At 41.6% G+C, this 23,397-nt stretch overlaps 1 protein-coding gene across 3 annotated transcripts in view; it reads left to right on the top strand.

Annotated features, from left to right (window-relative positions):
* Positions 1-20,242, top strand: part of DET1 (DET1 partner of COP1 E3 ubiquitin ligase) — a 45,492-nt gene extending 25,250 nt beyond the window's left edge. For all 3 annotated transcript variants that reach the window (XM_068275178.1, XM_068275179.1, XM_068275176.1), the window contains 3 exons: positions 1,556-1,746; positions 5,510-5,701; positions 19,953-20,242. In XM_068275178.1, the coding sequence (XP_068131279.1) occupies positions 1,556-1,746; positions 5,510-5,701; positions 19,953-20,142 (573 nt within the window). In that variant the 3' untranslated portion in view covers positions 20,143-20,242. The remainder of the gene's footprint in view (positions 1-1,555; positions 1,747-5,509; positions 5,702-19,952) is intronic.
* The last annotated feature ends 3,155 nt before the right edge of the window (positions 20,243-23,397 follow it).

The raw sequence follows: 23,397 nt of genomic DNA, 5'->3' as shown, positions 1-23,397 counted from the left end.
ACACTGCTGTTCATTGTCTTTGTGTGTATAAACAGAATGGATACAATGTAAATTGGCATAGTCTGATTTGATGATTAGAATAAAAGGTAAAAGTGTACAGATATTGCCTGCAGCATATTCCTCAGCTGTATTCTCTCTATGACCAGCTCTGTTCTTTTCTATGACCCTTTTCTTTTTCACCTTTCACACTGAAAAGAGAGAGATATGAAAACGTGCTGTAGTCTTTGAATATATGTATGTAAAACAGAATCCACTTTATTAAGATTCTGCATACATAGATAGAATTCAGCTGCTACATAATCTGTCTGACCTTTTCCATAAACATGCTCTTGAACGCCCTCTCTGTTCTTTCTTTTATCATAAAAACGCACATGACTGACTGCAATGCAATGGAGTGTGTGTGTCCACAGCAACAGTTAATTTTAATATACGCAGGTTATCTTAGCCTTATGAAAACTTTACCTCATCCTCCCATCGTTTGTGTCAATTGGAAATCTGCTTTACCTATGAACTCACACACTCACACTTTTTAAAATGTATTTACAGTGGGCAGCTTCATTGCCGATAACGTTCATCCCGGTCAGCGTAATTCCAATATCCCTAACCCGGTAGCACCCAATGTGATTCTCTCCCCCCCACCCATCCACCTGGTAGCATGGGATCTTTTCCACGCCCAGTAGAACCCAGTGCGAGCCTCCTCATCCACCCAGCATGGTCTTCCTTCCTCCTCCAGTAGCACCCAATGTTGCATGCTACTCCACCCAGCATGATGTTGCTGCCCCACCCAGCTACTTTTTCATGTAACTGGGTGACTGTAGTCACTGAGCATTCCCTGCCCCTCCACATCATTGACGGGTATGTGCTGGAGAGAAGGGTGGAGATGGTGTCCCTGAGTGACAGTGGGCTGGCAGCAGTGACACAGCCACTGCATTGAATCGAGTAAGGAGGAAAGAGTCTGCTACAGATTGGGACTAGAGATGACAGCCGGACGCTCACGTAAATTGTCCGGGCAAAGCGCCCAGCTAAAAGCACCTAGGGAGACCACCGCTATGTGAGACAGTGGTCAACAGCGTGCGTGTGACACGCTTGCTTACTAGAGCAGTGAGTAATTACTCTGGGTTGTGATGGAATGCTATTGCTGGATGGATACAGCCATATAATTCAACATGCAGACAGCTGTTACAGGCTGGTTTGGCCTTCTCACTATGGGGGTAGTGTTAATGGGGACCTGTTGAACCTGTGGTGAACAGGGATGGTTAATGAGATGCAAACAATTTAGAGTTGGTGCAGGATTATGCAAATTCATGCTGCATATGTTTACATACAGTATGTGTAGCATCCTGCATCAACTCTGTTACTTACATCTCATTGACCATCCCTAATGGTGAATCAGAAAATAACCCAGAAAATGAGGTTGCTGTGCAGTTGTTTTGAATTATTTGCATGACATACTGTTGAATATCTTCCTTGTCACATTACAATATCTATGTAGAGGTAGTAATAATAATAACTTTACTTCTGAATGTTTCATATTGGGTTATTTCTTCTCTCACAGCCTTCATTTTTTGTGGTGTACAACATGGTGACAACAGAAGTCATCGCTGTTTTTGAAAACACATCAAATGAGCTTTTAGAATTGTTTGAGAACTTCTGTGACCTGTTCAGGAACGCAACTCTCCATAGTGAGGCTGTTCAGTTCCCCTGCTCAGCATCCAGCAACAACTTCGCCAGGCAGATCCAGCGACGGTAAGATTTACTACAGCCTCCGATATACGGACACACAAGATATGGGTTAAAGGACAACTGTAACAGGGGGATATGGATGCTGCCATATTTATTTCCTTTTAAGCTACACTAGTTTCCTGGCAGCTCTGCTGGTCTATTTGGCTGCAGTAGTGTCAGAATAACACCAGAAACAAGCATGCAGTTAATCCTGTCAGATCTGACAATTCAGAAACACCGGCATGCTTGTTCAGGGTCTATGGCTAAAAGTATTAGAGGCAGAGGATCAGCAGGACAGCCAGACAACTGGTATTGTTCTAAAGGAATACATATGGCAGCCTCTATATCACTCATTACAGATGTCCTTTTAAAGCAGAAGAATTTTGTTCAAACCAAACCTGTTGGGAGTAAACATTTCTGTGCCCACTGAATGCATTAGGTTGCAGCCTCAAGGAACACTTGTAGACACCTGATCTATGTAAAGATTGTAAGTTCCTTGATTGATAAGGTGGCTATGCAAATATTGGATGAACCGAAAAGCTGTCACACAACCAAGGGTGCCAGAGGTGCTGTAGTGTGGTCACTTCCTGGTTTGATGGGAGGGCATAAAGGGTTAAGCTCCTATGTTTCCATATTAGCTCAGACTTCGACAATCGGCAGAGAACGGACAGCTCAAATCACTCTCGCTCGTTACTTGCATATAAAGGAGAATCGGACAGGCTGTTCTCTATAAACACACACACAGGGTAGACTGCTCTGTGTTTTCCAGGTCTCCTCTGCAAGAGTTCAGGCCTGCTTTTAAGGTTTTTACTCAGAGATGGACTTTCACTGAAGAAAACGTTTGAAATTAAGACAGCAGATGTTTGTTGGCATCTATATGCAGAATGGAGTACCTGCCCAGGCAAAACACCTAACACACCTACAGGTAGTCCCCGGTTAACAAACAAAATAGACTGTGGCCCATATGCAATTCACTTTTTCTCCTAGGAGATAAGTTTTCATCTTCTAGTTATGACTTTCCAGTACTTTGCAGATGAAAATGTAGGTCCAAAAGTACTATCAAAACTATTTAAGTGTTTTCTTGCTTGCTGGTGATCTTAAAGGGAACCAGAGACTAAGCTACTAAAAAAAAAAATAGGAAAAGATGTTATACATACATGGGATTTCCTCCAGCCCCATAAGCCTGGATTGCTCCCACACCGCCGTCCTCCGCTGCCTCTATAACCGGTACCGGAACCCGTCACTTCCGCCGGACGCGACCAGTCTTCCGCATGCGCTCCCGGCTCTTTACGCATGCGCCTGCGCAGTACCGAGGAAGCGTGCTGCGCTTGCGTCGACTGGCCAAAATGACTGGACCCGGTACCGGCAGACAGAGGCAGGGGAGGACGGTGGCGTGGGAGTGATTCAGGCTGATGGTGCTGGAGGAAGCCCCAGGTATGTATAAAACTGTTAGTTCGTCTCTGGGTCTCTTTAAAGGCATTTTATTGATGTTTGAAAATATCACTTAGGAGAAAACTCAGGAGAAAAGGTTAATTGCATATGGGACTGTTTTTTTGCTTTCACCTGAATTTTTTTTTTTTTCTTGTAAATCCGAACACACTGTCTCGCTCAACTTCCCCACCAGTGTCTCCCCTAACTCCACTCCCATTCCGCTTTGCCAAAGCTTACTACGCTGTAATGTCATTGTGATGGTGGCGTACGTTTGTAAGTCAACTGTTTGCAAACTGAGGACTACCTGTACTTCCAAATTACAGAAGTGTCATACTGTTTTCAAAGGATGGAACTTTCTTTTGTAAACACTTTGATAAAAACTTGATACAAAAAAACAGGTTTTATGACTAAAGGCTGATACACACTTACAATTTTGTTTGGCCTATTTTACCACTTCCATGAAGTATAAAGACCACTTGGTTTTGAATAATATGGACACATTTTGTAGGTAAGCCCTCATTCTACATGGGGGTGGTAAAATTGGTCAGCTATTGGATAATCAAAATTGAATGTGTGTACATACCCTTAAAGTGAACCTTAAGTCATAAAAAAAAAAGAATTTTACTCACCTGGGGCTTCTACCAGCCCCCTGCAGCAGTCCTGTGCCCTCGCAGCCACTCACTAATCCTCTGGTCCCCCGCTGCCAGCTAGTTTCGGTTTTGCTGACAGGCCCGTCAGGACTGGCCATGCATAGCTTTTTCCGCATTCCCGACTAATTAGAATATACACGTTGCCGCATTACGAATGCATACATATGCGGCAGTGCGTATTTTTGTACGCGTTGTGGCTTGCAATAGCGCTAATTACAGTCGGGTATGCGGAAAAAGCTACGCGTGGCCAGTCCTGTCGGCAAAAACGAAACTAGCTGGCAGCAGGGGACCGGAGGATTAGTGAGTGGCTTCGAGGGCACAGGACTGCTGCAGAGGGCTGGTAGAAGCCCCAGGTGAGTAAAACTCATTTTTTTCTGGCTTAAGTGTTCCTTTAATCGATACATCCCTGGTTTAAAAAAAAAAAAAAAAAAAAGTTACCTGTGGCTTCCTCCAGCCGCTGGCAGCCTATCGGTCCCTTGCCACAGCTCTGCTCTCAGGTGGTGGCCCAGGGTCCCCTCCTTTGCAGATGTCTTCTGCACCTGCGGGAGCTTGCTGTTGCGTTCCCATAGCCAGGAGCGTTCTGCGCAGGTCCAAGTACATGTTCAAGTACTCCCATCCCAAAGTACCCCCTGGATTCTATATTCTGCTGGTGAAATATTTTTGAGTTGCATAGTTCAGGGGTTCCCAACCACCGGGCCACGGGCAGTTTTTCAGCTGGGCCGCGGCGGGTCTGGCCTCGCTCCCCCCCCACCTCTTTAAGCCCCCCGCGGCCGCCGCTCCTGTTAGCTAGCGGTCGCTGGATTTTTCACATACTCTCGTAGCCCCTCTGTTCTTTGCAGCATCTCCTATTACAGCAGCGCATCCTGCGGCTGCTGCAAGGAGGGAAGGAAGCAGGGCAGCGGTTCCCATGGTAATGGCTATGCATATCACCGCTACAGGAAGCCGCTGTCCTGCTTCCTTCCCTCCTTACAGCAGCCGCAGGACGCGCTGCTGTAATAGATGCTGCAAAGAACAGAGGGGCTACGAGAGAATGTGAAAGAGGCAGTGACCGCCAGCTCAGCGGCCGCGGGGGGAGGGGCTATACGGGGCAACTCTACTAGTAATATAGGGACAACTATACTAGCTATACAGGGACAACTATACTAGCAATACAAGGGCAACTATACTGGCTATACAGGGGCAACTATGCTAGCTATATTGGGGTAACTATACTGGGGGCAACTATACCTAGATACCCTATACAGGGGGCACTTATACCTGGTGGCTACCTACCTATCTATACACTCCAAATGGGGGGAGGCGCTGTTAACCCCAACACCAATCACCCCCCGCACTAACCCCAACTCCACCACGCCAAATGCACCCCCGGGCCCCGGAGAGAAGTTTGGTCTGGATAGCGGTCCCCGGACTGAAAAAGGTTGGGGACCCCTGGCGTAGTTCAAGTTGGGAAACGCCATGCATGGCAAACTAGGGTATTGTTAATCAACATTATCTTGTAGCTGTGTGTGTATGTATGTTTTAATGCTTATGAACAAAACCTTTTAAAATGCTTTTAAGTTGTTGTTTTTTTTTGTTTTGTTTTTTATTTAAACGTCCGTTTTTGTAGCTGTGCTTTATATCCATTAATGTGAAACAGTGATTTTTGTCTTTTTTTTTTTTTTTTTTTCTCCCCTGTGGTGATTTAACTGATGAATTACTACTTTTAGATTTAAAGACACCATTGTGAATGCCAAGTATGGAGGCCATACAGAAGCTGTGAGAAGGCTTTTGAGTCAGCTTCCGATCAGTGCGCAGTCTTACAGTGGAAGCCCTTACCTTGACCTCTCCCTCTTCAGCTATGATGATAAGTGGGTTTCTGTAATGGAACGGCCTAAAACATGCGGTGATCATCCAATCAGGTGAGCTCTCTGCTCTGAGTGTAACAATGCTGCAGAGCTTTATAGACCTGCAATTGTATATGCTGAGATTTATGTAGCTTGTTACACTTACTTTTCCCATCATGCCTTGTGCTTAAGGTATGCTTGCTCCTTATTTCTAATTCTGTTCTGCAGAAATAAAGCAAAAGTGTGTGTGTGTGTGTCTGCCCTGTGTGTGTCTGCCCGTCTGTCTGTGCGTGTTTGTGTGTGAGTGTATATAGGTATGTAGTAATAAGGTTTTGGGTTAGGTTTACAGTGTGTTACAAAGCATGGCCACCAAGCTGCTGCCATTAGGACGCTGTTTACATTACACTATACTAGATAGGGCAGTGCCGTATTGCATTATGCTAATAGGAATATTGCATCCACTGTGATGTCAGTTCCTGTGTATGAGACACTGACTGATGCATTGTACCACTCTGAACTGCACATAGTAGGGAAAAGTCCCTAGTGTTAATGGCTTGCAATGTATTCGATTTGACTGATTTGTTTCATAACATTACCAGTTTAGTATATATAAGAAGTCTTTAAAGTGACTCCGAGCTCATCAAAAAAATAAAAGTTGTACTCACCTGGGGCTTTCTCCAGCCCAGTGCTGGTCGGGAGGTCCCACGACGGCGTTATGGCTCCTCTCCTTCTCCCCGCTCCGGAATGGCTGACAGGCCGCAGCCCGGGCGACACTCTCCCGAGTCGGGCTGCTTCTTCCGCATATGACGCGGATTACGTCACACGCCGGCCGCCTCGCGTCATCACGGCGGCCGGCGTGAAAGTACTGCGCATGCGCGTTTTAACCTCTGATCCGCATGCTTGTTCAAGGTTCATGACAATTATTAGAGGCAGAGGATCAATGGGACAGCCAGGCAATTGTCATTGTTTAAGAATAAATAATTATAGCAGCCTCCATAACCCTCTATAGGTTTAGAGGCTAAAAACGGATCGGAAAAAATATGAAATCTGGTGCATCTAGTGCAAGGTAGTCTTATGGCCCTTTCCCTTCCCAGCTGTTTAAGCTACTCTATCTAGGCTACACTGGTCCCTGCTGTTTCACCAGCAAAGCTACACAGCACTGCACTAACACTACACTGTAATGCACTTACACTACAGTACACTGCACTAGACTGCCGCTTCACGGCTGTACCGGATTCTTCCACCACGCTCTTCTTCCCCTCATTGTAGTCCTCTTCCCTTCTCTTCCTGCAGCAGCTCGCCACACATCGGTCAGCTGCAGCCGTCTACCGCTATACAGCTCCTTTATCCTCCGTACTTTCGCATCGATGGTCTTTTACTGTGTATGGGGTTCAGTAACACAACCTAATGAGTAAGTTCAGAAGAGCTGAATTACAGCAGACAGACCTGTGTATGGCGAACTGCTGCAGGGAGAGAAGGGGAGTAGAGGAGCTGGTCTTCATGAAGAGGACTAGAGCGAGGGGAGAGCAGCGTGGGTGGCAGGATGTGGTAAGTGCTCCCTGCACACCCTGCACCAATAATTACCATATCCCCCCCACCCACACCCCCACTTTTTGGGAAGGAAAAGTGTATTATATTCATTATAGTCTGAAAAACGTGTTCCTAGATCGCCATTTCATATGGATTCAGAACCTGTAGAAAAAGTGTTCTTTGACTCAAGTACTACAGCATGCCACGGTTTACTTTCTGGAAATTGTTCTAGCTGTTGATTAATTTATTTTTTTCTATGGAAATAAACAAGGATTAAACAAATGTTAGAGTATTATAATTTTGATCTCCCTCCACAATGTTAAATCCTCTTTTTTTCCTTTTAATTTCATTGGGCTCCCCTAAAAGTGCATTTAAAACCTATTCTCACTTGCCAGGAAACCCATCCTTGTTGCTAAGCAACACATCATATTAAAACCAGCACAAACACAGGCATGCCAGATCTGTGAATGAAAACAAAACAAGGTACATATATTGCATTTTTTGAGGGGAGAAAAGGTTTCTCAGCCTTGTAGTTTATTTCCAATAAATTCTGTACATTAAAAAAAAAATACACTAATGAAGAATCCTTTTTTTTTATTTCTTTTTAGCTGAAAATGTATGTATATGTGATTTTCAATCCTAAAGGTCCATTTTGACTCTTTTTGTTCTTGATGCATAGTTTACTAACAGCACTTCCAGAAAACCTTGTGCATTGTATGCAGCTAATGTCAGAAAAAGCGGATCATAGCACTGCAACAAAGTTTTTTTTTTTTTTTTTCTTTTCTTTTTTTTTCAGCTATTGAATCCTGATTTTTTTTTTTGTTAGATGTTAATTAAGAAAAGCTAAGGCTATATTTAAATTTCCAAGAGCAGGAAATACCACCACTTGTTTACTCTGCAGTGAAGAACTACCAAATGTGTTCCAAAATGCCAATGACATTTTCATGTCTGTGCAGGTGATCATTGAAATAAGCAGCACAGCTTCACTACGATGCCTATAAACATGCTGTCACGTGAAGCGGAAAACCGAGTTTTCTTTCTCGGGATCTCATTGGATATTTGGAATCAATACTGTGAAGCTTAATTGCACATTTGTGCTAATTAACAACTTTACTTTCACTTATGGAACATTGGGTTTATCTACCAAATATCTACTAGGTCTATCAGTTTTTCACCAGTGTTAAAGCTTAGCACAAATCTAGTAGATGTGGTAAACCGTTATATATCAAACATTTACCACTTTGCTACATAGCCCTGCTCATTATTGGTACAGTGCCATCTACTGTGGTTTTTTTACATAGTGTATAGTATACACTACTGCTACTATTATTATTCTTATTATTTTCCTATGGCAGTCTACTTCGCTACTCATCTTTCTTTCTGGCAAATAACTGAAATATCCTTAATCGGAAATCTGATAATCGCAAATCATGAAACACAACCCACCATGATTATTTTGTTAAAGGATGACTATCCGGTGGGGTGAAGTATAAGCCTCATTTTTGGGCCACAAAAAGTGTACCAAAAGTGGGGCTCTCAGCTTATCCTTAAATCACTACTCTTTGAGTAACCCCCACAGTGCCCCTACTATATGCACAGTGGTGCATCATCTGAAGGAGACCACACACTTGACATTTTTATAGGAGGTCCCAGCTAACCTCTTCTCGAGTTGTAGCCTTGGAAAGCATACAGAGTAAGTGGTCTACTGAGTGGTGAGAATCCTTGCATTCCTATATCACATTTTAGATACATGACTATGTGGCTCTGCATCCCTTGCTTTATCTTTATGCCAGCTTAAACTTTGCAGCAGGAGTTCTTTGCATATCGATCTCCATTGCAGGCCTATGTTCTGGCTTATTATTCGAGGTGGAAGTCCAAAAAAAGGAAAAAATCGAAACCAGGTGCATCTTCAAGGTATAGGGAGGGGCATGGGCTGGTGCCAGATCTATATCTTCCCTCTGCCCACTTCCCTAATAGTGATCCCTCTTATACATATGCAAAAAATATTGCATAAATAACAAAACTACTTCAGCCATCAATATTAAAATGATTCATGAATATTGAATAGCCTAATTGGGTATATCCCTGCACGTCATTTAATACTGTAATAATATGGAATGTACAGGAAAAGGCCAGTATTAAATAACACATACATCAATATCACAAAATAATTGGTATATGCATATGACAAAATATATCACAAAATGATTAAGTGGATATAAAATAGGTATCAAAATATGGTTACTGTGTAAATTAAGCAGCTCATAGAAGTGCAAGTGCCTCACTTTCATAGTGCAATAGCCAAAGTGCACGTGCATAATAGCCCTTGAAAATCCAAGGTAAATCACAGTGAGCGTCAAAGGAAACCACCTGTGAACAAGCAAGAACCAGTACCAAATGGACAGCTAATAAAAGGTGATCAGTAAAAGCAAAAGGACATCACTAATGTGGAAGGAGAGAGCTGCCCGAGACATCAGACAGAGTAGGAAAGGATAACTGAAATGTGAAACCATAAAAAAATTATAGGTTTCACTAGAGTAAGGCTTGATTGACTTTTTTAATGACCTCACACAATTAGGATTGTCCATTTTGAATAGATGTTGGATAAACTTTTCCAAAGACTCGATTGGCTCCAATTTACATGTATGATGGCAATGCACCATGATTAACCTCCCTGCCGTTCTAAAAATGTGCTGCGCATGGCAGGGAGGGTGGTTTTTTGCTAGCTACATGCTTCCCCCCCTCCCTGCGGCGTCACCCCATACGCGCCGATCGCCGCCAGCGCTTATGCCCATCCGGAAATCCCGTTCGGAACGGGATTTCCATGAGGGCTTCCCCCGTCGCCATGGCGACAGGCGCGATGACGTCACCGACGTTGTGATGTCAGAGGTAGTCCCGATCCACCCCTCAGCGCTGCCTGGCACTGTTTGGCCAGGCAGCGCTCGGGAGGGGGGGCACCCTCTTATGTGGCGGGTGGTGGCGGCGGCGAACGTAAGTGACACGCAGCTAGCAAAGTGCATTACATGTGAATGGAGATATAGATACATATGTGTGTGTGTATATATGTGTATGTATATATGTATATACAGTGCGCATTGATACTTTTAACATGATGCAAAGTGTAGGATTCATTGGGCTACAAATAGCTTACAGAAAACTACAATTGTTTTTTTTTTTAACTTAACATGTCATCTTTATTGAAAAGTATAGGTAAGACATACAGGTGTCAGCCGTACGCAGACGGCATGTACATTATAATAGCAGGTATAGGGTACAATGAAGTATAACAGTTGTTATCATGGGTTATTGAATTTTTAGTGGGAGAAAGAAACCTACAGGAGAATGTCTGTTTTCTTCTTTCAGTTCAAGGAGAAATTAGCCAACAAAGTGACATGTTATAAACTAATCAAACATAAAAGGAAGGCCCAACAAAAACAAAGAACCGTATATACTCGCTAGCAAGCCGAATTTTTCACCCCCCCAAGAGTGGCCCAAAAGTTGGGGGGTCGGCTTGCTTGCGAGTTATGTTCCCGTGTGGGTAGGTAGTGCCCCTCCCCGCTCCCCCCGCGGCCACTGCTGCTATAACCTTAGGCGGCGCCGCTTCCTCTATCCCCGTCCTGCTCCGGTAACTAATTCACAGCAGGATGGGGATAGAGGAAGCGGCGCCGCCTAAGGTAATAGCAGCGGGGGGAGCGGGGAGGGGTACTAACTACCTACCCACCCACCTAGCCATACTGGGGCACTATGCTAGCTATACTGGGGCGCTATACTTGGACACTATACTAGCTATACTGGGGCACTATACTGGCTATACTGGGGCACTATACTGGCTGTACTGGGGCACTATACTGGCTGTACTGGGGCACTATACTGGCTGTACTGGGGCACTATACTGGCTGTACTGGGGCACTATACTGGCTGTACTGGGGCACTGTACTGGCTATACTGGGGCACTGTACTGGCTATACTGGGGCACTGTACTGGCTATACTGGGGCACTGTACTGGCTATACTGGGGCACTGTACTGGCTATACTGGGGCACTGTACTGGCTATACTGGGGCACTGTACTGGCTATACTGGGGCACTGTACTGGCTATACTGGGGGACTACCTACCCATACTGGGCACTATACTAGCTATACTGGGCACTTTACTAGCTATACTGGGGGACTACCTACCCATACTGGGCAGTATACTAGCTATACTGGGCACTATACTAGCTATACTGGGACACACTGGGGGGGATCACGCGGCCAGCATTTCATACCCCGGCTGATATGGGGGTCAATCATTTTTTCATATTTTTTTTGGGGGGTCGGCTTACATGCGGGTCGGCTTGCTTGCGAGTATATACAAAGGACAGCCGAGTTCCAGGAGGAGTCCCCCCCCCCCCCCCCCCCCCCCCAACCGTACAGAAAATGCTATAGAGTTGCATGATTCATTATTAAATATTAGACTCTAGAACGAGTATAATGGGAAATGGTCCATGTATCACAGAGTGATATTTACGTTTTGCCCCAGTACGGATATATATAACTTTGTGGAATGGTAACCTTTTATTAATTGCTCTAATCCAGTCAGCCAGTTCAGGAACCAGTGGTTGTATCCAGAATTGGGTAAGGACCTTGCGGGCAACATGAAAAGCATTGAGCAGAAAGAGTTTAGTGTGTTTATTATGGTTATCATGAGGGATCATGTTAAGCAGAAGAATACTACAATTGTTACTTGGAATCTTGTTACAATCACTATATCTTTTTATTAAGTAATATTGCAGCATTTCCACTGCTGAATGATGTATATGTTTGGGAATGTCTGAGTACAAACCATTTAATATGGAAGAATTGAGTTTGGTTGCCTGCCTATAAGGCAAATAGTGCATTACTAAGCCTTTGATTTCTACAGTATTAAGTGACTTCTAGATTAAATGGTTATGCAAGTACTTTTTGCTTAAATGTAATACAATACAATACAATAACATTTCTATAGCGCTTTTCTCCCATAGGACTCAAAGCGCTTAGGCTCTCTCAGATTCAGTAATTAGTAGGATGAAGTATTCACACAACAAAAGTTATATTTCTGCAAATGCCAGACTGAACAGGTGGGTTTTCAGTCTGGATTTAAACACGTCTAGGGATGGGGCTGTCCTGATCTGTTGAGGTAAGGAGTTCCAAAACGTAGGGGCAGCATGACAGAAGGCTCTGGGACCAAAAGTTTCTAAGTGGACTCTGGGTATGACTAGATTATTAGAACCTGTGGATCTGAGAATGCGGGGATTGCTACGCAGCTGTAACATATCTTTCATGTATCCAGGGCCTAGATTATTCAGGGATTTAAATGTCAGTAGGCCGATCTTGAATAGGACCCTCCATTCTATAGGTAGCCAGTGAAGGGAATGCAGGACTGGCGTTATGTGGCAGTGACGGGGTTGGTTGGTTAGCAGTCTGGCAGCAGTATTCTGTATCAGCTGTAGGCAGTATAAGGCCTTTTTTGGAAGGCCAGTGTAGAGAGCATTGCAGTAGTCCAGTCGGGATGTGATGAAGGCGTGGACTAAGGTTGGCTTTTGTAAATAAAAGCTGAGAATTTTTTTTCCCCCCACAATAATGCCGCTTGTACATTATGTGTGTGTATATATATTATATGTATATGTGTGTGTGTGTATATATATATATATATATATGTGTGTGTGTATATAGTGTATATAATTACAGAGGGGCTGCAGCACACAACATGCATGGTAAAGTAGGACTCACCAGATTGGGGACACTTTTTGGCAAAGCTAGTACTACATGTACCTTTGTTTCTCATGTCACTTCAGGTTTATACTAAGTAAATCCCACATAAAAATATGCTGAACTTGGAGATGCTGGCCATTGGCCAAACATAGAATTCATATATTGAAGGAATACTATCGATACCCAAGTGTTCTAAAATGACAATGTACAAATAATGTCTAAGTAGCTGTGTAAACATTTTCCTACGTTTCATGTTAAATATCAGAGGCATAAGATGTAATTTATTGAGGGTAGGATTTAGCTATATTGGGACAAATCAATTGCAGAAGGGGTGTCTGCTTCAATGCACAGCCAGAATTGCATATCAGACTACAGAATGCAAATATCAAACCTATCAAACTCTGAAAGCAAAAACAATATGAAAAAGCTGTGAGAATTAGTTACATTTCCTCTGCTCTTTTCAGACACTTCAGTCAGAAACAGAGCTCCCAACAGCTGCAGCTCCTGTGTCCTGTCTCTCTGTCACACACAGAGCTACACATAGAGTTAAAGAGACCCTTAAGTCAGAAAAAAAAGTTTTACTCACATGGGGCGTCTACCAGCCCCCTGCAGCAGTCCTGTGCCCTCGAAGCCACTCACTAATCCTCTGGTCCCCCGCTGCCAGCTAGTTTTGTTTTTGCCGACAGGCCCGTCAGGACTGGCCACGCGTAGCTTTTTCCGCATTCCAGACTGTAATTAGCGCATACAAAAATATGTGTTGCCGCATATCTATGCGTGCGTAATGCGGCAACGCGTATTTTTGTACACGCTGCGGCCCGCAATAGCGCTAATTACAGTCGGGAATGTGGAAAAAGGTACGCATGGCCAGTCATGACGGGCCTGTCGGCAAAAATGGAACTAGCTGGCAGCGGGGGACCAGAGGATTAGTGAGTGGCTTCGAGGGCACAGGACTGCTGCAGGGGCTGGTAGACGCCCTAGGTGAGTAAAACTCATTTTTTTTTTCCGACTGAAGGTTCACTTTAACTGATCAAGTGTGAGGGGAATTTCCCCTCTCCTCATGGCTCAGTCAGCCGTCAGTTTTGGCATCAGTAAACTTTGAATGAATTTTGCTAACCGTAAACAAAGAAGTTGCTACTAAAATGTATACACCAGTACTTAGCAGCACTTCCCAAACAATTCCTGTGTCAATTGAAAAAAATACGTGAATCAATAGTATTCCTTTAAGTTAATGGTTTAAAAAAAAAAAAAAAAAAAAAAAAAAAAAAAAAAAAAGCAAACCTGTAGTTAAAATGAAGACAGATGTGAGTATCTTTAGCGGTAGTGCTTCTACTTATGTATATATGCCTTTTTGTTTGTTTCTAATCATCATATTGCTCCATTAAGTTATAAAACATTTATAAGATACAAGTAAAAAACGTAAGCCTGTTTTACAGCTGTAGTAGTTTGCCAAGACACCCCTGTCACTGCTGTATGGTTCCTTCAACTGCTATTGTCTTATTGTGAATTTAAGGAAACATTGGTTGCCATGGAAACATTTGCTTTTATGGTACTTATGGTGAATAGGCTACACATCATGCTTGCTTATCGCCTCTACACAGAATCCTACTTGTAGCCAAGCCTTGCCCATCTGCTGAGACCCTTCAGTGCACATGAAAATAATAATCTAATCATTACACTATGCTGTAATATTACCAGTTATTTTGCTATATGTACCTCACTGTACATGAAATTCCTTGCAATGCTAACACCATTGACCTGCCGGTGCCACATTACTGGTTTCTGTTTGTGTGGTTTTTATGTAAATATTTCTCTAATTTTAGCAGCAGAAAAGTATTTTTTTTTTCTCATATTGTACAAAGCAATTATTTTATTTTTTTTTCTGCCTTTTATGTAGTGACAATAGATGAAGTGCTTAAAGGGACACTTAACTGAAAAAAAATGGCAAAATACTTACCTAGGCCTTCTTCCTGCTCCTTAGCTGTGATTCCATGCTCTGCCATTCTTCTGCTGTCTCCCTCCATAAGATGTGCGCCTTTTCTATCGGGAGGCAGGAGCATTGTGCGCATATTTGGTAGCAATTTTTGCTTACAGCGCGAGCGCAGACTGCTCCCAGCTACTGGAGTTTGTTGGAGGACGCATGAGGTTATCTGAGGTGGACACTGTGAGAAAAGAACAATGCGGGAGAGTACTGTAGTAACTTCCTTTTTTTTTTTTTTTTTTTTTTTTTTTAAAACGTTTGATGTATTGAAATATTCCCATAAATATAATTTATACATCTGCATAGCTGTTGCCTGGCTTATATTTTGTTTCTTTCATTTACTTCAGTAAAATAAAACTGGTATGCTGTGTTCTTTGTAATTTAGTTTTTTAAGAATATCATTGAAAAGTTCATTTCAGTAATTCATTTTAAAAAGTTACTCATATATATTATACAGATCACTACACACACTGTTCTATTTCAAGCATTTATCTATTTTTTATTTTATTTATTTATTTTGTGGATCATGGCCTATAGCTTATGAAAAACAAAAACTTGGTATCTCAGAAAATTAGAATATTGTGAAAAAGTTCAACACTTTTAGATTGTGACTGGAGTCAGTACTTAAAGAGCCACCACACAGAAGTATCCACTACGTGGGCTCCAATTGTCGTGTTCCTTGTGTCAAGCCACTCCTGAACCAGAGACCAGTTCAGAAGCGTCTCTTACCTGGGCAAAGGAGAAAATGGGCTCAGTGGTCCAAACTTCTCTTTTCAGATAAAAGTAACAAAAATAACATTTGATTTGGAAATCAAGGTCACCAGAGTCTGGAGGAAGAGTGGAGAGACAAATAATCCAAGTTGCATGAGATCCAGTGTGAAGTTTCCACAATTAGGGATGATTTGGGGAGCCATGTCATCTGCTGTTGTTGGTCCACTAAATTTTATCAAGTCCAAAGTCTGCGCAGTTGTCTGCCAGGAAAGTTTAGAGCACTTTGCTTCCCTCTGCTGACAAGCTTTATGGGGATGCTGGTCTTGAGCAACTGATCAGCTGTGTTGGATTTCTGTCCACTTATATGCTGTCTCCCAAATCTATCTCTCGACTCCTAACTTGGCATGTTAACAGCTTGCACCTCCAACGGGCCCAAAGCTGTCTCTTCTTTTATGTTGTCCTGCTTTCTGAAACTTAACCTGGTCAATACAGGAAGTTTTTTTTTTTTTTCTTTTTTTTTTTTTTTTTTTTTTTTCCTTATTTTTTTTATTTAATTCTGCTCCATTTCATCATGAAGTTAGCTGAACAACTCATCCACCTCTCCTCTCACTTCTCTAATGCTAACCGTCTGTGTCAGTGCTTACATTGGCTGCCTATCACACAATCCTATAATTCAACTCTCACCTACAGAACACAGTCTTGTGCCTCCTTATTTAACAACACCTGTCTCTAGATACCACCCTACAAGTAAGCAGATCTAATTTTGACATTTTAGTGTTCAGATTAATCTATCAAAGGTGGGACAGCTCTGTTTAAAATCATTCAGCATTTGCATAATAGACACATTTTGTGATAGAAAGTGCCTGCAAACTAAAGCATGTGTATAGTTGTGCAGTGGTATCAAGCATGTAAACTTGACTCATTGTCGTACAACTTGATCTTTATCACAATGCTGACAAACCAAGATGACCCAATATAATTAGATCTGATCCATTTAGTCTTTGTATTTAAAACTTGTTTGTACCACACTTTTGATTGTGTAAAAGTACATCTTCCTAATTCAAGTACAAAAATTACAACTTTTGGGCAATGCGACCATCTTAAGAAGAGATTCTGGAAGGAGTTAATCAGATTTAAACCCTTAGACTTGTGGTTTGATCTGCTCTTTGTAGAAGTTGATGCGGCATCTTCATTTCTAAATTAAAAGAGCTCTCTTCTGAAAGAGGGTTATAGTTGCTTCAAAAACAGTGCTAAAAAGTTGGACGTCCAGAGGATCTGTGAATGGATAAAATATTGCACTTGATCAGAGGCGCCCATATCCTTTTCTCCTTGCTGCAAGGCACTGTGGGGCAGATTTATCAACGCATTACCAACAGTTTTTTTCCTTTTTAATCTGTTCTAACCAGCAGGGAGAACAGTTCTGCATGCTAAGAACCTTCTTATATCCTAGGTAATAGTGGCAATTCCGCGTGCATTTCTAGAGCTGCACTACAGTTAAAAGTGCAAATCCATCCCTAAACTGGCGCAGATTAAAAAGGGCTTGCTAGCAGTTCTACAGGTGTAGAACTGCAGGCTACACATGATTGCAGAGTGCAGGCTAGACATGATTTGTGATGTGCTCCTCCCTCCTGCTGAATTCCTTCTTAGGGCTGGTGCAAACCGAGCGGGTTTTCTGGCGTTTTTGCAGCCACGTGCGGCTGCGGATACGCTAGGGTAATGTATTTCAATGGGGTGGTTCACACCAGAGCGGGAGGCGTTTTGCTGAAACGCATACGCCCGGGCTGAGGCATTTTTTGGATTGCGTAGGCGTTTCTGCCTCCAATGTTAAGTATAGGAAAAACCGCAAACCGCTCTGAAAAACGCCTGTTCAGATCGGCTTTGCAGGCGTTTTTGTTACAGAAGCTGTTCAGAAACAGCTTTACTGTAACAATATATGAAATCTACTACACCAAAACCGCTGCACAAAATCGCAAAAACGCTAGCTAAAACACTACATAAAAATAAGAAAAAGCGTTTCCAAAACCGCTAGGGTTTTGCGGATCTGCTAGTGGTTTTTGGTGTGCCCCAGGCCTCAGAGCCTGCTGCTATCAATACAGCAGGTGTGTTGGTTACCTCAGCAACCGCAATTCCCCTCACACTGCACTGTCTGAGAGACCTTCCTAGCTCCTCCTATTTTACAACAGTTTTAGAAGGAATCTGCATTATCTAATGATTTATTAAGATGCCTGAGACAGTTCTGCACAGATTTCTAAAAACCTACCAATATTTTGTCTGACACTCTTGAAAAATCTGGCCCACTGTATTTTCTGAGGAAGCGTACTAGTACTCGTGAAATGCGTTCTCTATTTTGTGTTTTGCATAAATACATTTCTAGTACCACTGGTGTTTTTATTGTTGGGAGAGGTGAGAGATTTCCTCTGATTCTTATTTTAACTATTAGAAATGTTATATATTACACTTGGGCACCTCCATCTTTACGACTATCCAGATTAACTTCTTTTAGAGGTAATAGATTTTTTTTTTTTCCCCTAAAAACTACAAACCCAGGAGAGTAACCATCCAGCTTCCAACAGAACCTGGAAAACCGAGCGGAGACAGTTCATTTCTTGCTGGCTTATATGGTGGTTGCAGGAATCTCCAACAACCCATTCTTGTTAGTATAGCTGTATATACTTACAACTTCCCATTTATTAACGATACACCATTGGGCTCCTGGTTTCTCTTTTTTTACCTAGGTATTCTTGAGTACAAGGTTACTACAAGGATCACCAAAATACTCCTAATACTGTATTAAGGATTAGATTGTGAGCTCCTCTGAGGGACTGTTAGTAACCCGACTATGACCTTTGTAATATGTACTTACCAATTAGGCATACACTTAAAATGAGCATTCGTATGAGCATATTTAATTAGGGTACAAAACTAAAGAGTATCTGATGTGTAAATACAGAACTTCATACAGAGAACTCCATTGTTCAGGTGCTAATCCGCCTGAATTCTTAACATCAACAAATCCTTTTGAATAAGTCTACATGTAAAAGCACTGTTACAAACTTGACAAATTTATTTTTTCCTCTAGGAACTGTAGTGAAAATAACATAATTGCCTATGTTTTACAATTTTGATTTATAAATGATTTAGTCAGTGTTTACCCACTGTAAAATCTTTCCTCTCCCTGATTTACATTCTGAGATTTATCACAGCTGGGGACATCTTTAGTTCTGTTAGGTGATCTCTGTGGAATATTCGCTTAAGATGGCCACACACCATACATTTTTTTTTTTTTTAAATCTCTGTTCAATTCAGAAACGGCAATACATTTTTCTGACTAACATTTAAAAAATCTGACCCAAATAAAAACTGAGATAAGCACAAATGCAATTATGAAAATGCAATTTTTTTTTTAATTACATATCTAGTAAATACATAAAATCACATGTCAGCAGTCTGACTCCTCCCCACTACTCCCCATCAACCCAAATACCCCCTCTATATTCCCTCATAATCCAAGAAACTGGAGCTCATGTGCAAAAATCTGACCAATGTACCACACGTGTTCAGTTTTTCCTCAATTATGGTAAAATGATTGGAAACGCTGAGAAAATTGCTTGGTTGTATATATTAATAAATTAACAATCTACCACCCACCATTCAATGTTCATAAAAAAATGATCAGATTGAATTTCTAGCTCGATTAAAAAATAAACTTTTGATTTTTCGTGAAATCCGATCTTTTATATCGAATTGCTGTAAAATCGGATCATTTTATTGTATCGTGTGTGTGACCACCTTTACTGAGAGTTCTAATGTTGAAAAAACCTAGACTCGCAGAATGTTTGGGTAGAGGAGAATTTTGCATATCTAATCAGCCTGTGTTAAGCATCATTGGAAGGGCGTGGGTTACATACCAATGCACAGCAATATAAACATGATGATCTCGGAAATGTTTCTGATTCTGAAACCAGCAAAATTGCCATAAAAGTGGGTATTCTGAATAATTTACTTCTACTATGTCGTAACAGTTCCTCTTTAAGTTATAACTACGATAACATATCTTATGATGACTTTAAACAAATATAGACAGTCCTACCCCGGTTTTATTTTTGTTTGTTTTTTATTCCCCAAAACCTACAAAAAGATGAAAATAACAGACCTACTCTAAAGCTTGTCCTTGAATATCCAGGTTTAAAAGGAACATTATAGCAATATTTTATTTTTAAAAAAAAAAAATATTGCTATAAAAAAATTAAACCATTTAATTCCTAAATTGCAACTTTTGAATGCGGGAAACCATTGCAAGTTATCAATGCTTTGTGTTTTAAGTGTGATTTCAAATGCATATTGGTGTATAATTATTCCTCTGTTTTATTTCTAGATTCTATGCAAGGGATTCTGGACTCCTAAAGTTTAAAATCCAGGCAGGCCTCCTTGGACGCCCGATAAACCACACCGTACGCAGACTTGTCGCTTTCACTTTTCATCCATTTGAACCTTTTGCAATATCTGTACAGAGGACTAATGCAGAATATGTGGTGAACTTTCACATGAGACATATATGTACATAGCAGGAGTTATGAAATAAGCGGTTCTGACTTGTATGCAATTTTTTTTTATTTTTATTTTTTTTTACAGATTAAATTAAATTGTTTTTATATCAACAAAAAAGTATTGTTTATTGCTCTCCATATTAAGTTTTTCATTAACTTTACATGAATTGTATCTTATGTCGGTGGTAAGTAATCCTTTACTGACTACTAACCTGAAGGTTGTAAATCTTCATGGACCAGTAAGGACCAGAGACCACTGGTACGAAAAAGGGGCCTTATGTTGTTATGCTGCACAGATTAGCTGCTACTGCCGATCACGCCTCTCTCCCGTCACTGAAGCTCATTTGCTATGACGGCAGAGCTCCGTGAGCTGGTCAGGGCAGATTTCATTGGCGCCAGACCTTGTGATCAGTGTGAGCCAATGAGATTGGCTTCCAGTGATCACGTAATCAGGAGCCAATGAAATCTGCCCTTGACTGGCTCACAGAGCTCTGCTGTCATACCATCAGCAGGGTGAGTGAGCTGTAGCAGTGGGAGAGCGACGCGATTGGCAGTAGCGGGCACATCTGTGCAGTGGGGAATTTTAAATCTATGCCCTGGCAGGGATAAAGGCTCCCAAACAGGGCGTAGAGTTCAATTAGTGCGGTCCAGAAGCTGTTAAAGAGGAACTTTAACCTGAGATAAAAATTCATCCCAATCAGTAGCTGATACCCCCCTTTCCCACGAGAAATCTTTACCTTTTTTTATTGAATTCCTCATCGGAGGAATCGGTGTGGTCGATATTGTGGTGATACCCCTCCCAGAGTATGATGTTATGGCCTTGGTACTGACGGTTTGCCGTCTGTGAACCTTGTTGCATTGTGGGATATAACAGTTTTGCCAAGCAAGCAATATCTCCCTCTGTGCAAAGAACTCTCAGTAACAAACATTCCGTACAGATCACCTGTCAGAACTAAAGATGTCACCACCTGTTATAAATTTCAGAATGTAAATCGGGAAGAGGAAAGATTTTACAATGGGCGAACACAGACTAAATAATCTGTAAAGAAATATTGTAAAACCTAAGCAATTTTATTCACTGTTCATTTCACAACAGTTCCCCTTTAAAGGAGTCATCAGGGAAATATAAAAAATTAGCTTTACTCACCTGGGGCTTTCTCCAGCCCCTTGCAGCCGATTGTCCCACGCTGTCACATCCGCTGTCCCGCTCTCGCCGCTCGGTATTCAGGCCGACCACGGGGTTGGCCTTACTGCGGCTGTGCGAAGTGCCGCTGTCAGTCATGGCCATGTGGGCCGCAGCAAACTGTGCAGGCGCAGTAGTTCTGCGCCTGCGCAGTTTGCCACAACCCAGGTGGCCATGATTGACAGTTGCGCTTCGCGCAGCTGCAGTAAGGCCAACCCCACAGTCAGCCTGAATACCGAGCGGCAAGAGCGGGACAGCAGTGGGGATCGGAGGTGACAACGTGGGACAGTCGGCTGCAAGGGGGGTGAGTAAAGCTCATTTCTTTATATTTCCCTGATGACTCCTTTAACCAGTTCACCCCCAAGGGTTTTTACTCTAACGGACCAGAGCAATTTTCACTTGTCAGTGCTTCTCCCTTTTATTCCCTAATAACTTTATTACTACTTATCACAAGAAAATGATCTATACCTCGTTTTTTTCACCACCAATTAGGCTTTCTGTGGGTAGTACATTTTGCTAAGAATTTTTTTATTCTAAATGCATTTTAATGAGAAACAAAAAAATAGAAGAAAAATCATTATTTCTCAGTTTTCAGCCATTATAGTTTTAAAATTAAACATTCTCCTGTGGATAAAACAAACACATTGTATTTGCCCAGTTGTCCCGATTATTAAACCATTTAAATTATGTCCCTATCACAATGTATGGCGACAGTATATTATTTTGAAATATAGGTGTTATTTTTCTGTTCTGTTTTTTATTGTTCTGGCCATAATTACAAGCCCCAATGTAATAAATTAAAATTAATTTTCCCCCATAAAATATAGATTAAAAAAAAGCTGAGTCCCTAAGGCAAGTATTTATTTATTTATTTTAAGCTGATTTTTTTTTTTACAAGTGTTTTCTTTTGGAGGGGGAGTGTTGGAAGTGGAATTTTATTAATTTTATTACTCATGTGTATGTACTTGTAAATGTATGTATTTTGTACGTGTCATATACTTTTTGGCCACAAGATGGCGCTAGTGAACACTTGTTATAGTAAACAGTGGTGCTCAAATACCCCTTTTTAAAATTCGAGTTTGGTCGAATTCGAATAGTAAATTATTCAAGGTCAGTCGAATATTCGAGTCGAATAATTTTTACTATTCGATTCGACCTCGGACTTCGAGCTCACTATTCGAGTCGGTATTCGAGCTCATTATTCGAGCTGACTATTCGAATTGGCCTTAAATAGCTTCCAACACTTGTTTTGAGGGTGAATGATGCAAGAAACATCTTTTTTTCCAAGTAACAACAGCAAGTGATTATGTGGGGATGTTCCTTTAAAAAAAAAAAGGTGGAAAGAGAAGTTGTGTCCAGAATTTTGTTCAGTACTGTATATACTTCTTCTTCTTCTTCTTCTTCTTTATCTTCTTCTATATCTTCTTCTTCTATATTGTCGTCTTCTTCTTCATCTTCTTCTTCATCTTCATCTTCTTCTTCTTCTTCTACTTCATCTTCTTCATCTACTACTTCTTCTTCTTCTACTTCATCTTCTTCATCTACTACTTCTTCTTCTTCTTCTACTTCATCTTCTTCTTCATCTCCTCCTTCTCCTTTTTCTCCTTCTTCTTCTCCTTCTCCTTCTTCTCCTTCTCCTTCTCCTTCTTCTCCTTCTTCTTCTCCTTCTTCTTCTTCTTCTTCTCCTTCTTCTCCTTCTTCTCCTCCTTCTCCTTCTTCTCCTCCTTCTCCTTCTTCTTCTTCTTCTTCTCCTTCTTCTCCTTCTTCTTCTCCTTCTTCTCCTTCTCCTTCTTCTCCTTCTTCTTCTTCTCCTTCTCCTTCTTCTTCTTCTTCTCCTTCTTCTTCTCCTTCTTCTCCTTCTCCTTCTTCTCCTTCTTCTCCTTCTTCTTCTTCTCCTTCTTCTTCTCCTTCTTCTTCTCCTTCTTCTTCTCCTTCTTCTCCTTCTTCTCCTTCTCCTTCTTCTCCTTCTTCTTCTTCTCCTTCTTCTTCTCCTTCTTCTTCTCCTTCTTTTTCTATATCGTCTTCTTCTTCTTCACTTATTTCTCTTTTCAATTTTTTTTTTTTAAAGAAATGCAGCTATTTTTGAGCGT

The sequence above is a fragment of the Hyperolius riggenbachi genome, chromosome 3, assembly GCF_040937935.1.
Source record: "Hyperolius riggenbachi isolate aHypRig1 chromosome 3, aHypRig1.pri, whole genome shotgun sequence".
In the NCBI taxonomy this organism is placed as follows: domain Eukaryota; kingdom Metazoa; phylum Chordata; class Amphibia; order Anura; family Hyperoliidae; genus Hyperolius; species Hyperolius riggenbachi.
Note: the sequence above shows the minus strand (reverse complement) of the source record. Positions and strands in the feature narration are given on the sequence as shown.